We start from the raw sequence: 14692 nt of genomic DNA on the forward strand, positions 1-14692 counted from the left end.
TTGTACTGGATGACCATTGGTTTGGTTAGACACCTGACAGTGTGGTTCCCAGCTGCTCTGACCCTGTACAGTAGCACTTTTATATCCGGTATTTTTATTTTGAAACTCCCAGCCTCTAAGAACCACAATTGAAAGTTATATTGTTTATCTTGATTGGTGAATATTAATGTTATATATTTAACATTTTGTACTGACTCGCTCATGACTTTTGCATCCAATGCATAAATAAGAGAGCAACTCGAGTTCCTACATATCCTGAGTCCGGTGGATGGCATCATTTTGTTTTCTAATTTAGAGTGCCCAATTCATTTTTTCCAATGAAGGGGCAATTTAGCGTGGCCAATCCACCTAACCTGCACATCTTTGGGCTTTGGGGACGAAACCTACGCAAACACGGGGAGAATTTGCAAACTCCACAAGGACAGTGACCCCGAGCCGGGATCGAACCTGGGACCTCGGCGCCATGAGGCAGCAGTGCTAACCACTGCGCCACCGTGCTGCCCTGGTAGAAGGCATCATGACTACTGGAATGGAAAAGTGGATGGAAAATGAACTCGTGAATTTGCTCATCCTCGATGATTTTAACCCCTCCATCTCAACACTTCATGTCCTCTCTCCTCTGAGTTCACTGGCCTCTTGCCTTCTTTAAATTCCTCCCTTCATGTTAACTTCCCAGCCCATATTCACAGCCGCCCCCTTGACCGTGACATCTCATGTGGCCTTGCTACTCCCATCGTATCAATTACAGAAAAGGACATCTCTGATCGCTTGCTTTTATCGCTCCTCACCCTTTCCCACACGCAGACTGTATACATCCCGGGAAAAAAGACTTTTCTCAATTCACTTAGATGGAGTTTTGGGAAAGATGGGCATGGATTTGGGAGGTGACCACACATTGAAGGGGTTCAGAGAGGATAGGGATTGTGGAGATGGGACAGTAGTTTTCAGGGACATTGCGGTCTAGGGTTGGCTCTTTGCAGAGAAATGTGATGATGGCTGATATAAAGAAGAAGGGACAACACCTGAAGAGTGAGAACCATTCACCCTACCAGAAGGGAAGCTGGCTGATCCAATGGGAATAGGATTGAGGAATCAGGAAGTGGATGGATAAGATGAGCTCAGAGAGAGAGATTGAACAAAAACTACAGAAAGATGCGGGTTCTGGGAAAGATGGGGGTGGAGGGAACAGGAAAACTTTCAAAATCCCAACAAATCCCAGCCTTTGACCCCCCCCCCCATTCACCACATTTGTACAGTTACCGATTTATTCAACTGCATGCCCACCTCCATCTTTCATGCCATCGCCCAATAATATCCTGACTCTCTCTGACCCTACCCTCTTGGAATACAAAGATAACCCATGGCTCTTTTTTCTTGACTGCACACCAGCTTCTTAAACCTTACAGGAAGATGCAAACTCAGAACTAGGAGAGGGAGGAGAATTAAAAGAAGTTTGGCCAGGTGGGCTAGTAGGAGGACCAGGGTAGAGGCACCTGGTGGGGCAGCATGGTAGCACAAGTGGATAGCACTGTGGCTTCACAGCGCCAGGGTCCCAGGTTCGATTCCCCGCTGGATCACTGTCTGTGCGGAGCCTGCACGTTCTCCCCGTGTCTGCGTGGGTTTCCTCCCCACAGTCCAAAGATGTGCATGGTAGGTGAATTGGCCATGCTAAATTGCCCTTAGTTCCAAAAAGGTTGGAAAGGGTTATTGGGTTACGGGGATTGGGTGGAAGTGAGGGATTAATTGGGTCGGTGCAGCCTCGATGGGCCAAATGGCCTCCTTCTGCACTGTATGTTCTGTGTTCTATGATGGGATTGGCCTGATCTTAGTGACAGTGAGATCTATGTGCTCCTCACACTTGGGGCGCGATACTCCGCACCCCACGCTGTGGGGGAGAATTGCGGGCGGGCCGGGCGAATCACGCCGCCCTGGCACCCCCCGCGATTCTCCCACCCCCTCCCAAAATGGCGTGTCGCGTTTTGCGACAGGCCGCTCGGAGAATCGCCGCTCGCCATTTCTCACGAAGCCGCCGAGTGGCCTGCCGAACCCGACCGTTTCACGCCAGCGCCAACCACACCTGGTCGCTGCCGGCGTGAACAGCGCGCGACCGGTGAGTGTGGGGCCTGTGGGGGGCGGAGGGAGGATCGAGCACCACGGGCGTGCTCAGCAGATGTCTGGCCCGCGATCGGTGCCCACCGATTGTCAGGCCAGCATCTCTTTTCCCTCCGCCGCCCTGCAAGATCAAGCCGCCATGTCTTGCGGGGCAGCAGAGGGGAAGACGGCAACCGCGCATGCGCGGGTTGGCACCGGCCAACCTGCTCATGCGCGGCTGACATCACTTCGGCGCCGCCGGCCGTGTCATTCCCGGCGCGCCGCTTTGACGCAAGCGTCAAGGCCCGGCGCGCGGAATTTACGCGCCGCCACTCCTAGCCCCCGGGGGGGGGGGGGGGGGGGGGGGTGGAAGAATAGGGGGCGAGGAGCGGCCTCTGACGCTGGAGTGAAACACTCCGGGATTCACTCCGGCGTTGGCTGTTTGTCTCCCGATGGGAGAATTCCGCCCTTGGTGTGGGAGGTGAGGGTGGAGGGGATGAGCTAATCACAAATAAAAGCTGAGTCAGCTTTTAGCTGATGACCAATCGTATCATGTGAAGCAATCGACATGAATGCGAGAAATTAACCAGCTGGCATGGGATTTTCCAATAAAGACTTCATAATGTCATGCAAATTTTCCCAATCCATCTTGCAACAAACCCCTCATCCCAGAAACCAGTCTACTGATACTTCATTCCATTCATAAGGTATCCTTCCTCAGGTAAGGAGATTAAAACCGTTCACACTGCACCTGGGGAGGTTTATTCACTGTATAAATTCATCCCAAAATTCATTTAAAAAACCCAGATGTGTATTGAGAGATTCTGGAACATTGGACAGTGAGCAATGCAAACACATCACTCACTGCATAAAACCAATGCTATGTTTATACATTAAAGGCTCTGTATAAGTGCTGCTTTTAAGCAGATACTCCCTAAGCTGTTATTTAAAGGAGCTATTTAATACAGCAATTGGGCCATAAAATCTTGGCTCCTCAACGTTAGATTTCAGGGATACCCCAATGACACATTGAGAATCCCTCTTGCAAGTTCTGACTTAAGGGTTTACCCAGCAATTGGCCAGAAGGGCTAACTTCCCTTGGACAATAGCGCTGGGCTGCAAATCACCCGACAAAGTGATTTAAATCGCTCATTTTGGATGGCTCTGCTAGTTTTACCCTGATAGTTACTCTGGAAGAGTTATAAGAAAAAAAAGCACTTCTAACTTCAGAGGAGCTATTTAAAAAAAAACACCAGGTCCCTGGGGCGGGATTCTCCGACCCCCCGCCGAGTCGGTGTGAATCCCGCCCCGCTGGCCGCCGAATTTTCTGGCCCCCCCCAAAAAGTCCCCCCAGCGTGAATCGCGCTGCCCACCTCGGAGAATGGCGCGGACCGGTGCGACACAATGGGCCCCAGGGCCGCCCGAATTCTCTGGCCCGCGATGGGCCGAGCGGCCACCCGTTTTAGGCCTGTCCCACCGGCGTAAATTAAGGTAGGTACTTACCGACGGGACCTGGCTCCGCGGGCAATCTCCGGTGTCCTCGGGGGGGGGCGCGGGGGATCTGGCCCTGGGGAGTGGCGCCACAGTGGCCTGGCCCGCGATCCCCCCCCCCCCCCCCCCCATCTCTGGATTCCCTCCAAGGTCCAGGACCCCCCATGTCTGGATCCCCCTAAGGTCCAGGTCCCCCCCAATGTTCGGATACCCCCAGTGTCCGGATCTCCGGCTCTATGGAAGCTGGTGCCGTAAAGAGGGGGCATGTCCCCTTTGCTCCATTCCTATTGCCGTTCACTGCTGTGGCCAGGGACATGCTTTGCTTCTTCAGTCTCATCCGGCCTGAGTCAGGAAGGTCGGGCGAGGCAGGCGCTCTCTGTTTCAATTACAGCTAAAGTTGCTCCGGTGTGGCAACCTGCCACTGCGTTCCGTTCCGAGGATGTTTGGGGCCAATAGCTCATTTTGGTTAGAATCAATTATTTGATCAAAAAAATAATTTTAGCATTGTACAAACTTCTTTTATTTGGCGATAACATTCCGGTTTTCCCACACAGGTCGGGAACGTTTATCCGAGTGGCTGGGAGTCTCTGCAGGCCAAGCCAGCCAGTTTATTGAAAGCTTTCTGCAGAAGTACAAAGAGGTCCGCACGTTCACTCAGAGAACCACACAGCAGTGCCATCAGCAAGGTATCATTTCAGAATTATCATTTTCTCATCCGTTTAAATCTATCACTTGCCTTGTCCCCCATACCAATATACATTTGATTAAGTTTTGATTCTTTGGGATATGGGAAATTTCTGACAAGCCTGGCATTAATTGCACATGCCCAGTTGCCCTGTGAGGGTGGTGGCAGATCTTCTTAACCCACTGGTAATTGTTTGATTGTAGCCACCTGGGGTGGCCACCACTACTCTCTGTCTCCTGTTGCCCAGCCAGTTCTTTATCCATCTAGCTAAAACACCCTGGACCCCAATGAGACTTCACTTTCTCCATCAGCCTACCATGGGGAACCTTATAAAATGCCTTACTGTAGTCCATGTATATGACATCTACAGCCCTTCCCATATCAATCAACTTTCTCACTTCCTCAAAGAATTCTATTAAGTTGGTAAGACATGACCTTCCCTGCACAAAACCATGTTGCCTATCTCTGATAAGCCCATTTTCGGTCTATAATTCCCAGGATTATCCCTGCAAAACTCTGATAAACTCTGTTACATGTACCAAAGTGAAAAGTATTATTCTGCGCACAGACCTGACAGATCACTCCATACGTATGTACATAATGCAACATACAAAAAATAATTACAACTGTAGAAAATGGGAAAATGTATAAAAGATCAATTTAATTGATCGGGCAGCACGGTAGCATGGTGGTTAGCATAAATGCTTCACAGCTCCAGGGTCCCAGGTTCGATTCCCGGCTGGGTCACTGTCTGTGCGGAGTCTGCACGTCCTCCCCATGTGTGCGTGGGTTTCCTCCGGGTGCTCCGGTTTCCTCCCACAGTCCAAAGATGTGCAGGTTAGGTGGATTGGCCATGATAAATTGCCCGTAGTGTCCTAAAAAGTAAGGTTGGGGGGGGGGGGGGTGTTGTTTGGTTACGGGTATAGGGTGGATACGTGGGTTTGAGTAGGGTGGTCATTGCTCGGCACAACATCGAGGGCCAAAGGGCCTGTTCTGTGCAGTACTGTTCTATTCTATAATATAAAGACGGGCCATTCAAGGGTCTAATAGCAGGAAAACAAGCTGTTTCTGAATCTGTTTGAACGAGCTCTCAAACTTTTGTGTCTTCTGCCTGATGGAAGAAGTTGGAAAAAAGAATAGCCAGGTTGGGAGGGGTCATTGGTTATGTTGCCCACTTCCCCAAGGCAGTGAGACATATAGACAGCGTAAATAGATGGAAGATGGGCTTGCGTGATTGATTGAGCTGTATTTACTGTATTCTGGATTTAACATTGAATTCAACAACTTCAGACCATGAACTCTGTCCTCCTTTTGATCATTTTCTTTTCTTTTCTTCTTCTTTCTATTTTCCTCAACCTCCTCCTCCCACAGGGCCAGTCTGTAACTTGTTCATTCTGATTTGATTTCAGGGAGCACTGATCCTTGTTCTGCTATTAACACATTCTTTTTCTCAAATAAATTTGGAGTACCCAATTCATTTTTTCCAATTAAGGGGCAATTTAGCGTGGCCAATCTACCTTCCCTACACACCTTTGGGTTGTCAGGGAGGGCGAAACCCATGCAAACACGGGGAGAATGTGCAAACTGCACACGGACAGCGACGCAGAGCCGGGGGCGAACCTGGGCAGCAGTGCTAACCACTGTGCCACCATGCTGCCCGATGCTATTAACACATTCTGCTATCTGAGCTTGAGGCTACTATTCACACCTTCCTTAGTCTTTGACACTATCATTAATACTCTCTTTGTCTTGTGTCCATGACATCTTTGTCAAATCTCTCCGAACTCCCATCTATCCTCTTCCGCAATATAAAACCCATCTCATTTCTCCCTCTCTTAAGCTCTGAAGAAGAGACTTATGGACTCAAAACATTAACTCTGGACCTAATTTAGCGGCCTCGCCACATCTGACATGGTGTCCGGACGAGGCCAATGAATCTCGCGCGAGGCATCATGAGATTTAACAGAGTCTCGCAAGATGTTGCGATCTGGATCTCACTCTCGCTGGGCGTGATCCAGGTCTGTATTTAAATAAGCTATTCGGCTGATTTAAATATACGTTGGCGGCATTCTCCCGGTGCCCGGGTGCCAGGACCCAACTGCCACACCTGGGAGACCTCGTCTGGGAGCCATTTAGTACTGACTTCCACAAATGTGGACCAGTGGTAATGGTACCTGGGGGGGTGGGGTCTCCCAGGCCATTGGAGACCCCAGGGTCAGGGAGAGGGTAGGGTGGTACCTTGGCACTCCCCCTGGCACCCTGGCACTGCTAGCCTGGTAATCTGGCACTGCCAATGTGGTGATGCCAGGGATCGGGCCCAGGGGACCTTACGAGGTGGAGGGGGGGATTGAGGGGGTGTTCCCAGGGGCCTCCCAGAGATTGGAGGCAGATGGGGGAGGGGGGGGGTTAAAACAGGGGCAGGGGGTGCTAAAGGGGGGGTGGGGAAGATCGGGGCAGCCAGACAAAATGGCACCCCGATTTGCGAGGAGCCTTTCCTGCCGCCATCGAGAAACACCCTGTTAAACGCCACCAAAACCAGACACAGATCTTTCTCTAGTTAAATTGTGCCGTCTATTTCTGTCTCCATAGATGTTGCCAGGCCTACTGGGCTGGATCCTTCATACCGCCACACCAGTTTTCTGGCTCGGCGCGCTCCCGCTGGCAGCGGGATTCTCCATCCCGCCAGCCGGCCAATGGGATTTCCCCGGGTGCATGGGTTTCCTCCCACAGTCCAAAGAGGCGCAGGTTAGGTGGATTGGCCATGCTAAATTGCCCCTAAGTGTCCAGGGATGTGCAAGTTAGGTGGGGTCACGTGGATGGAGCAGGGGAGTGAGCCTAGCTGGGGTGCTGTTTCAGAGGGCTGGTACAGACTCGTTGGGCCGAATGGCCACCTTCTGCACTGTAGGGATTCTGTGATTCTGCTGGTGACTGCATCAACTAGTTTAGCCACGAGAACACGGGCTGTTTCCAAGCACTCCACTTTCCCTAATGTCACACTCAATGCTAAACAGCAAGTCTGTGTAAACAACAGATCATATGTTGTCATTGACCCTCAGTGATAATATCACTCACTCCCAACGCTGTCATTGTCACCTGTGGAAAATCTCACTGATACTGCTTATAATACAAAGCCTGACTTCTACCCATCCATATTTACTTGTACAATGCCATTATCTCCAAATTTCTCCTTACTTCTTTAATATGTAGTGTTGGGCAGCTGCCATGTTACTTGCCCTGAGGTGCACTGTTAAACTGTTTGTGATCGACCTCAATCAATTTTGTTCAAAGGGATGGCCGTTATCTCGGTCTCTGAAACCTTCCTTGCGAACTGAATCTATTAATCAAACACCACAACCCTGATTTTTAACTCACCTCCTCCTGCCCAATGGCATATGGTGTGAGGGAGGTGTTTAAATGGAAATGTTTTACCCCAGCTCCTTCCTGGCCATTAAAATGTTAACCATCCCAAATCAGCCCTTCCCCTTCTTCATTCCTTTCTTTCCCTTCACTCATTTCCCCACCCAGTTGTTGTCGCTCTTCCTTTCACTCTTTCCCTTCCCCTCTTCCTTCTTTTCCTCCTCATCCTTTTCTATCCTGCACAGTTGTTCACGGAGTATGGCGACGAGGGGCTTTTCACATAACTTCATTGCAGTTTAGCGTGACCAATCCACCTACCCTACTTTGGATTGTGGGGGCGAAACCCACGCAAACACGGAGAGAATGTACAAACTCCACACGGACAGTGACCCAGAGCCGGGATCAAACCTGGGACCTCAGTGCCGTGAGGCAGCAGGGCTAACCCAGTGCGCCACCGTGCTGCCCATCTCTTTTTTGAGGTACATACATCGGTAATGTACTTACGTTTGTACAAATTCGCAACAGGAGTAGGCAATTTGGTTCCTTGTGCCTGCTGATTGCTGATCTGATGGTGTGTCTATTCCCGACACCCTTTGACTCCCTTGTTACTTAAGAATCTGTCTAACAACCTTAAAAATATTCACCAATCCTGCTCTCCAATGCTCTCGGGGGAAGCGAACCCCATGGATGACCCGCCAAGAGAAAAATAAATTCTCCTCCTCTCCGTCTCATATGCAAGAATATTTTTAAGCTGTGTCCCCTAGCCTCTCCCACAGGGGAACATCATTCCAGCATCCGCCCTGTCAAGTCCTCTCATGATCTAAAATGTTTCAATAAAATCACCTCTCAGTCTTTGAAACCCTGATGCATACGTCAGGCCCTTTGTACTGGGCAGAGGAAGTAAGTTTTGCTCAATCATGAACTTTGATCTTACGGATCTGTGGAATTCGCTACTCCAGAGTGCGGGACAGTGAGTAAATTTAAGGAGGAGTTAGACTGATTTTTAATTGGTAATGGGTTGAAGGGTTATGGAGAACGGGCGGGATGGTGGAGTTAAGGACAGGATGAAATCAGCCATGATCGAATAGCGGAACAGGCTCGATGGGCCAAATGGCCTACTTCTGCTCCTATATCTTATGAACTTATGAACAAAGTTGAGTCACTTAACCCTTTTGTAAAAACAAAATCATGCAGACGGTGAAAACCTGAGGTAAAAACAGAAAATGCTGGAAAAGCTCAGCGGGTCTGACAGCACCTGTGGAGAGTAAAACAGTGTTAGCGCTCCAAGTCCACATGACTCTCCTACAGAGCTGAAAAGAGGGTAAAATGTGATGCTGTTTAAGAGGAGGTGGTCCAAGTGGAGCAAAATCGAAGGTCAGCGATGGGTGTGAGCTAGGAGAGATTGTACAAGGATTAGGGCCTTTTCCGGTTGGTCTTGATTTCTTTTCTTCTTCCTGTTCTTCGTGGGCACTCTTCATCTCAGTTACGGGGGTCAGCAGGAACTGATGACCCGACACTTCCATCCAGCAGGAGGCTGACGATCTCCATCCTGTCTCTATACCATCATGCACTGCACCGTGTGATATGCAGAGAACTTTGGAAAGTTGGCAACAAGAGTATTCTGGCAAGAAAAACGTTAACCTCAAACTTGGACAATCGATGCTGTGTTTCGGGAGGATTGTTATTCAAAACACATTCTAATTAAAGGACAAATTAAGCTGCTTCACAGGGAGTACAGATCCCAATGTTCTCAAATACCTGCATGCATGAAAATGAAGTAATATCAAACATCAAGCTGAAGGCAATCATTGTGGATCATGAGATAAAGGCCAGTGGCTGCGACTCAGGAGCCCTGTAACTTGAGATCTGGTTTGGAGTGCATTTCGGCGGGTGAGAATGAAAAGGCTTTTGTCTGATTACAAGGTCTGTCTGGAGAAGCTGCGTATGATATAACAAGGTCACTTCCTTCACCTGGTAATCAAAAGGCTTAACTCTCAAGAATTCAGAGCCCAAAGCCAAAATATACTGAAGCTTTCAGCCTTTTCAAAACAAAACGTTGCCTCTGAAAACCTTGTTAATTGGGAGTCCACTTAATAGGACTTGGTTCGATCCCGACCCCGGGTCACTCTCTGTGTGGAGTTTGCACATTCTCCATGGGTCTCACCCCCACAACCCAAGATATGCAGGTTAGGTGGATTGGCCATGCTCAAATGGCCCCTCAATTGGAAAAGAATAATTGGGTACTCAACATTTTTTTTAAAAATGTGAAATAGTCCCGTTTGGCAGGAAGAATAACAAAGAAGCTCATTATCTAAACGGTGAGAGATTGCAGAGCTCTAAGGCGCAGAGGGATCACGAGGCGGCTGGATATAGCACTTGAGGAGAAGGGGATCAAAGGCAATGGGGAGAAAGCAGGATTAGGCTATTGAGTTGGATGATCAGCCATGATCGTGATGAATGGCGGAGCAGGCTCGAAGGGCCGAATGGCCTCCTCCTGCTCCTATCTTCTATGTATCTATGTATCAGGGTGTCCAAGTGCATGAATCACAAAACGCTAATATACAAGTACAGCAAGTAATTAGAATCATAGAATTTCTACAGTGCATTCGGCCCATCGAGTCTGCACCGGCCCTTGGAAAGAGGACCCTACTTAAACACATGCCATGACCTTAACCCTGTAACCCCACCTAACCTTTTTTTGGACACTAAGGGACAATTTAGAATGGCCAATCCACCTAACCTACACATCTTTGGACTGTGGGAGGAAACCGGAGCCCCCAGAGGAAACCCACGCACACACGGGGAGGATGTGCAGACTCCACACAGTCACCCGTGGCCGGAATTGAACCGGGGACCCTGGTGCTGTGAGGCGGCAGTGCTAACCACTGTGCCACCCTCCATTGGAAAGCTAATAGAATGTTATTGTTTACTTTGAGGGGAATAGATTACAAAAATAGGGAGGTTATTCTTCAGTTGTACAAGATATTTGTAAGACAACAATGGAGTATTGTGTACTTCTTTCATTCTCACTCCACAGTATAAATATTTCCCATTTTCACTGTCTTTAGCTTTGACAAAGGGTCATCTGGACTCGAAACGTTAGCTCTTTTCTCTCCCTACAGATGCTGCCAGACCTGCTGAGATCTTCCATCATTTTATCTTTGGTATTGTATACAGTATTGGTCTCCTTATTTAAGCAAAGATGTAGATGCATTAGAAGCAGTTCAGAGAAGGTTTACTGTGCCATACAACTTGACGGCTTCTCAATACACCAGACAGACTGCACAGCATCATCGGGCAAAGCAAAGGGTGGAGGGGTTTACCTCTTCATCAGCTCCTCCTGGTGCTCTTATGTGGCGACCCTGGCGAACTACTGCTCCCTGGACCAGGAATACCTTACTGTGAAGTGCCACCCATACTACCTTCCATGGGAGTTCACTTCTGCCATTATCAGGCAGTCTACATCCCACCCCAGGTGGAAGTGAAAAAGGCGCTGGACGAATTGTACACTGCTATGAATAACAGTGAAACAGAATAACCGGAGGCCTTATTCATCGTGGCCGAGGAATTCAACCAAGCCAACCTCACGAGTGTACTGCCAAACTTTCACCAGCGCAACGCCTGTCCCACCAGGGGCGCCAACATTATCGACCACTGCTACACAAAAATCAGGGGCACCTACCGATCCATTCAACTACCGCACTTCGGACTGCTCCATATTTAAGAACTCAGCGACCAACCAAAACGAGAATGCCAGCACCGTCACAGACTTCGTCAGCAAATGTGTGGAAAACTGCGTGCCAAAGAAGGTAGTATGTACGTTCCCCAACAGGAAACCAAAGCTTAATCGGGAGATTCACTCCCGACTGAAGGCCAGGTCTGAGGCATTCAAGACAGGCGACCTTGACCTAGAGAAGAAATCCAGGTACAACCTCTGCAAAGTTATCAGGGATACCAAGAGACAACAACAGACCAAGCTAGAGTCACAAAATTATGTCACGGACTCTTGTTAGTTGTGGCAAGGCTTAAACAACATAACGAGCTACAAAGCGAAGCTGAGTAGACTGTCTGGCAGCAGCGCACCCCTCTGGCAGCAGGGCCGGGGAAAAGGCCAGAAACCCCCACGAAGAAGGCCTCCGGTTCTGTTTCGTTGTTTTTTTATAACTGTACAGTTCGTCCAGCGCCTTCTTCGCTTCTGCCTGGGGTGCGATGTAGACCAGATTGACACAATGGAATATCTTGTTGGGCCATTTCAGAGAGCAGTTAATAGTCAACCGCACCGCCGTGTGTCTGGACTTGTTCATTCATTTAGTCAGTTGGTGTTTATTGCAACTGCACTGGAGAATAATTTAATTTAAAAAGGACCATAGTTTCAAACTGGTGGAGGTGGGTGCGACAGACTTTTATCCTTGTTTCATTACATTAGGCTACTCTGTTTCGCTAATGGGACGCAAGAGGCCATTGCCTCACATCAACTCTCAGGATTACAGCTCACGGAACCAGGCAGAAAGGCAGGCCGTCAACTTTGTGGTCCAAGGTAAGAGAAATTCAGCCTGGGTCTGGTGGGTTCTCTGGTCCTCGGTGCCTGGTTTCAATGTATTTGAAGTTTATTAGTTGTAAGAATATCAGTGTCCAAATAAAAACTGTGTCAGCCATGGTCAGTTGCAGCAGTGTTGGCTCTGAGTCATAACATTTCCTAGCACTTGTCCCTAACCCCGGAGGTTACAGGACCTCAGCTGCTTATGTAGACTCTGTTTAAATGAGTTGAGGCTTTCTGTCTACTTTTGCAGGCAGTGAGTTCCAGACCCAGACCATCCTCATCTCTCCTCGAATCCTTCTACCAATCACTTTGCATCTATCCCCCCCTAGTCACTGACCTCTCTGCTAAGGTAAATAGGCAGGGGACATCTACTGGCCAATATTTATCCCTCAATCAACATCACAAAGAAACTGATTATCTGATCACTGTCACATTGTTCTTTGTGGGATCTTGCTGTGTGAAAATTGTCACAGGGTCACCAGAATTGTTCTGGTGCAGAAGGAGGCCATTTGGCCCACCGTGCCTGCACTAACTTACCAAACGAGCATCATGACTTTGTGCCATTCCCCTGCCTATTCCCCAAATCCCCGCACATTGATTCTACTCAAGTAATCACCTCATGTCCTCTTCAATGCCTCGATTGAACCTGCCTCCACCACACTACCAGGCCGTGCATTTGCTGCTCTGTTTGCTACATTACAACAGTGACTGCACTTCAAAAGTACTCCACTGGCTGTAAAGCACTTTGAGATTTCAGTGGTCATGGAAAGTGCTAGAAAAAAAATCAAGTTGTCTTTCTTTAAGCAGACAAAGAATGTCAAGTGTCATTCGACTGGGTAATTAAATAACCAATTTGGTGTGAGAGGGAGGAGCTTCCCAAGGATGGACGTGTCGGTGGCCAATAGAGAGAAAGTAGGGATGGGGTGATGGGCAACTGAAGATCATGTGATGCAACCACCAGGAAGACGCCCAGCCAGAGCTGATAACATAGAACATACAGTGCAGAAGGAGGCCATTGGGCCCATCGAATCTGCACCGACCCACATAAGCCCTCACTTCCACCCTATCCCCGTAACCCAATAACCCCTCCTAACCTTTTTGGACACTAAAGGCAATTTATCATGGCCAATCCACCTAACCTGCACGTCTTTGGACTGTGGGAGGAAACTGGAGCACCCGGAGGAAACCCACGCAGACACAGGGAGTACGTGCAGACTCTGCACAGAGAGCGGGGAATCTAACCTGAGACCCTGGCGCTGTGAAGCCACAGTGCTAGCCACGTGTGCTACTGTGCTGCCCTAAACAATTAGCCATGCATTGCATCAAGTTGCAAAGGTACAGCCTAGATTGCTGGCGATTGCTGCTTACCACTCTCCTGTGACATCCTTCCGTGCATTGTCTCAGTGGAAACAGTAACCCATTCAAATTAAATAGGTCAACAGCTGCGGTCAAATCTTAGTCCAGACCTGTTCAGTAATTGTCACTGATATGGACCGGGATAATTTCCAGCTCTGTATCCTGAATGTGCAGACAGGTACGATGGGACTAAGTTTGGATCAGATTAAACTGGAGGATCTGCTCAGAGCTGATGTGATAATGCTGATGTCTGCTCATGCTCTTTTCTGTTATGGCATTATGTTTTCTATAGGTTCTGCAGCTGATATATGTAAAATGGCAATGATTAAGATTTTCAGTTGCCTTGCCTCCTCTTCCTCTCTTACAGCCAGGTAGGGATCCGGCCTTCTAGTCCCAATTGTAATACCAATATTACTTTTATTGTTGTATTGATCAAAGCTCTGCAGTCCTGCCACATCCTGTTGTGCTGGCTAGGCTGGCATTTTTTGCTCGTCCCTAATTTTCCTCGAGAAGGTGGTAGTGGTGAGCTGCCTTCTTGAACCGCTGCAGTCCTTGAGGTGTAGTTCCACCCACAGTACTGTTAGGGAGGGAGTTCCAGGATTTTGACCCAGCGACAGTGAAGGAACGGCCGATATATTTCCAAGTCAGTGGTGATGGGCAATCCATTGCCATGCCGCTACTGGTGTGCTTCAATCATAGGATGTGGGCATCTCTGGCTGGGCCAGCATTTGCTCCCTGTCCTTAATTGTCCCTTCATTTTAGGGTAGACAGCAGAGTTCCTTCCCTGGTGGACATTAGTGGACCAGATAGGTTTTGAAGTCTATCGGCTTTCAATGCCAGATTTGTTTACAAATTTCGATCTGCCATGCTGGGATTTGATCCCGGGGTTCCCAGAGCATTTCCGGGATTTCTAGTCCAGTGACAATACCACTACACCATTCCCTGCCCTCTAAATGGCGGAAGTTACAGGGGCTGGTTTAGCACACTGGGCTAAATCGCTGGCTTTGAAAGCAGACCAAGCAGGCCAGCAGCACGGTTCAGTTCCCATACCAGCCTCCCCAAACAGGCGCCGGAATGTGGTGACTAGGGACTTTTCACAGTAACTTCGTTTGAAGCCTACTTGTGACAATGAGCAATTTTCATTTTCATTTTCAAGTCATGGATTGGGATGT

At 48.8% G+C, this 14692-nt stretch overlaps 1 protein-coding gene across 3 annotated transcripts in view; it reads left to right on the forward strand.

Moving 5' to 3' along the window:
- The window catches only part of poln (polymerase (DNA directed) nu), a 479439-nt gene that overhangs the window by 430054 nt on the left and 34693 nt on the right, over window positions 1–14692 (forward strand). For all 3 annotated transcript variants that reach the window (XM_038805894.1, XM_038805895.1, XM_038805896.1), the window contains 3 exons: window positions 4137–4268; window positions 12051–12161; window positions 13813–13891. In XM_038805894.1, the coding sequence (XP_038661822.1) occupies window positions 4137–4268; window positions 12051–12161; window positions 13813–13891 (322 nt within the window). The remainder of the gene's footprint in view (window positions 1–4136; window positions 4269–12050; window positions 12162–13812; window positions 13892–14692) is intronic.

The sequence above is a fragment of the Scyliorhinus canicula genome, chromosome 8 (genome assembly GCF_902713615.1).
Source record: "Scyliorhinus canicula chromosome 8, sScyCan1.1, whole genome shotgun sequence".
Taxonomy (NCBI): domain Eukaryota; kingdom Metazoa; phylum Chordata; class Chondrichthyes; order Carcharhiniformes; family Scyliorhinidae; genus Scyliorhinus; species Scyliorhinus canicula.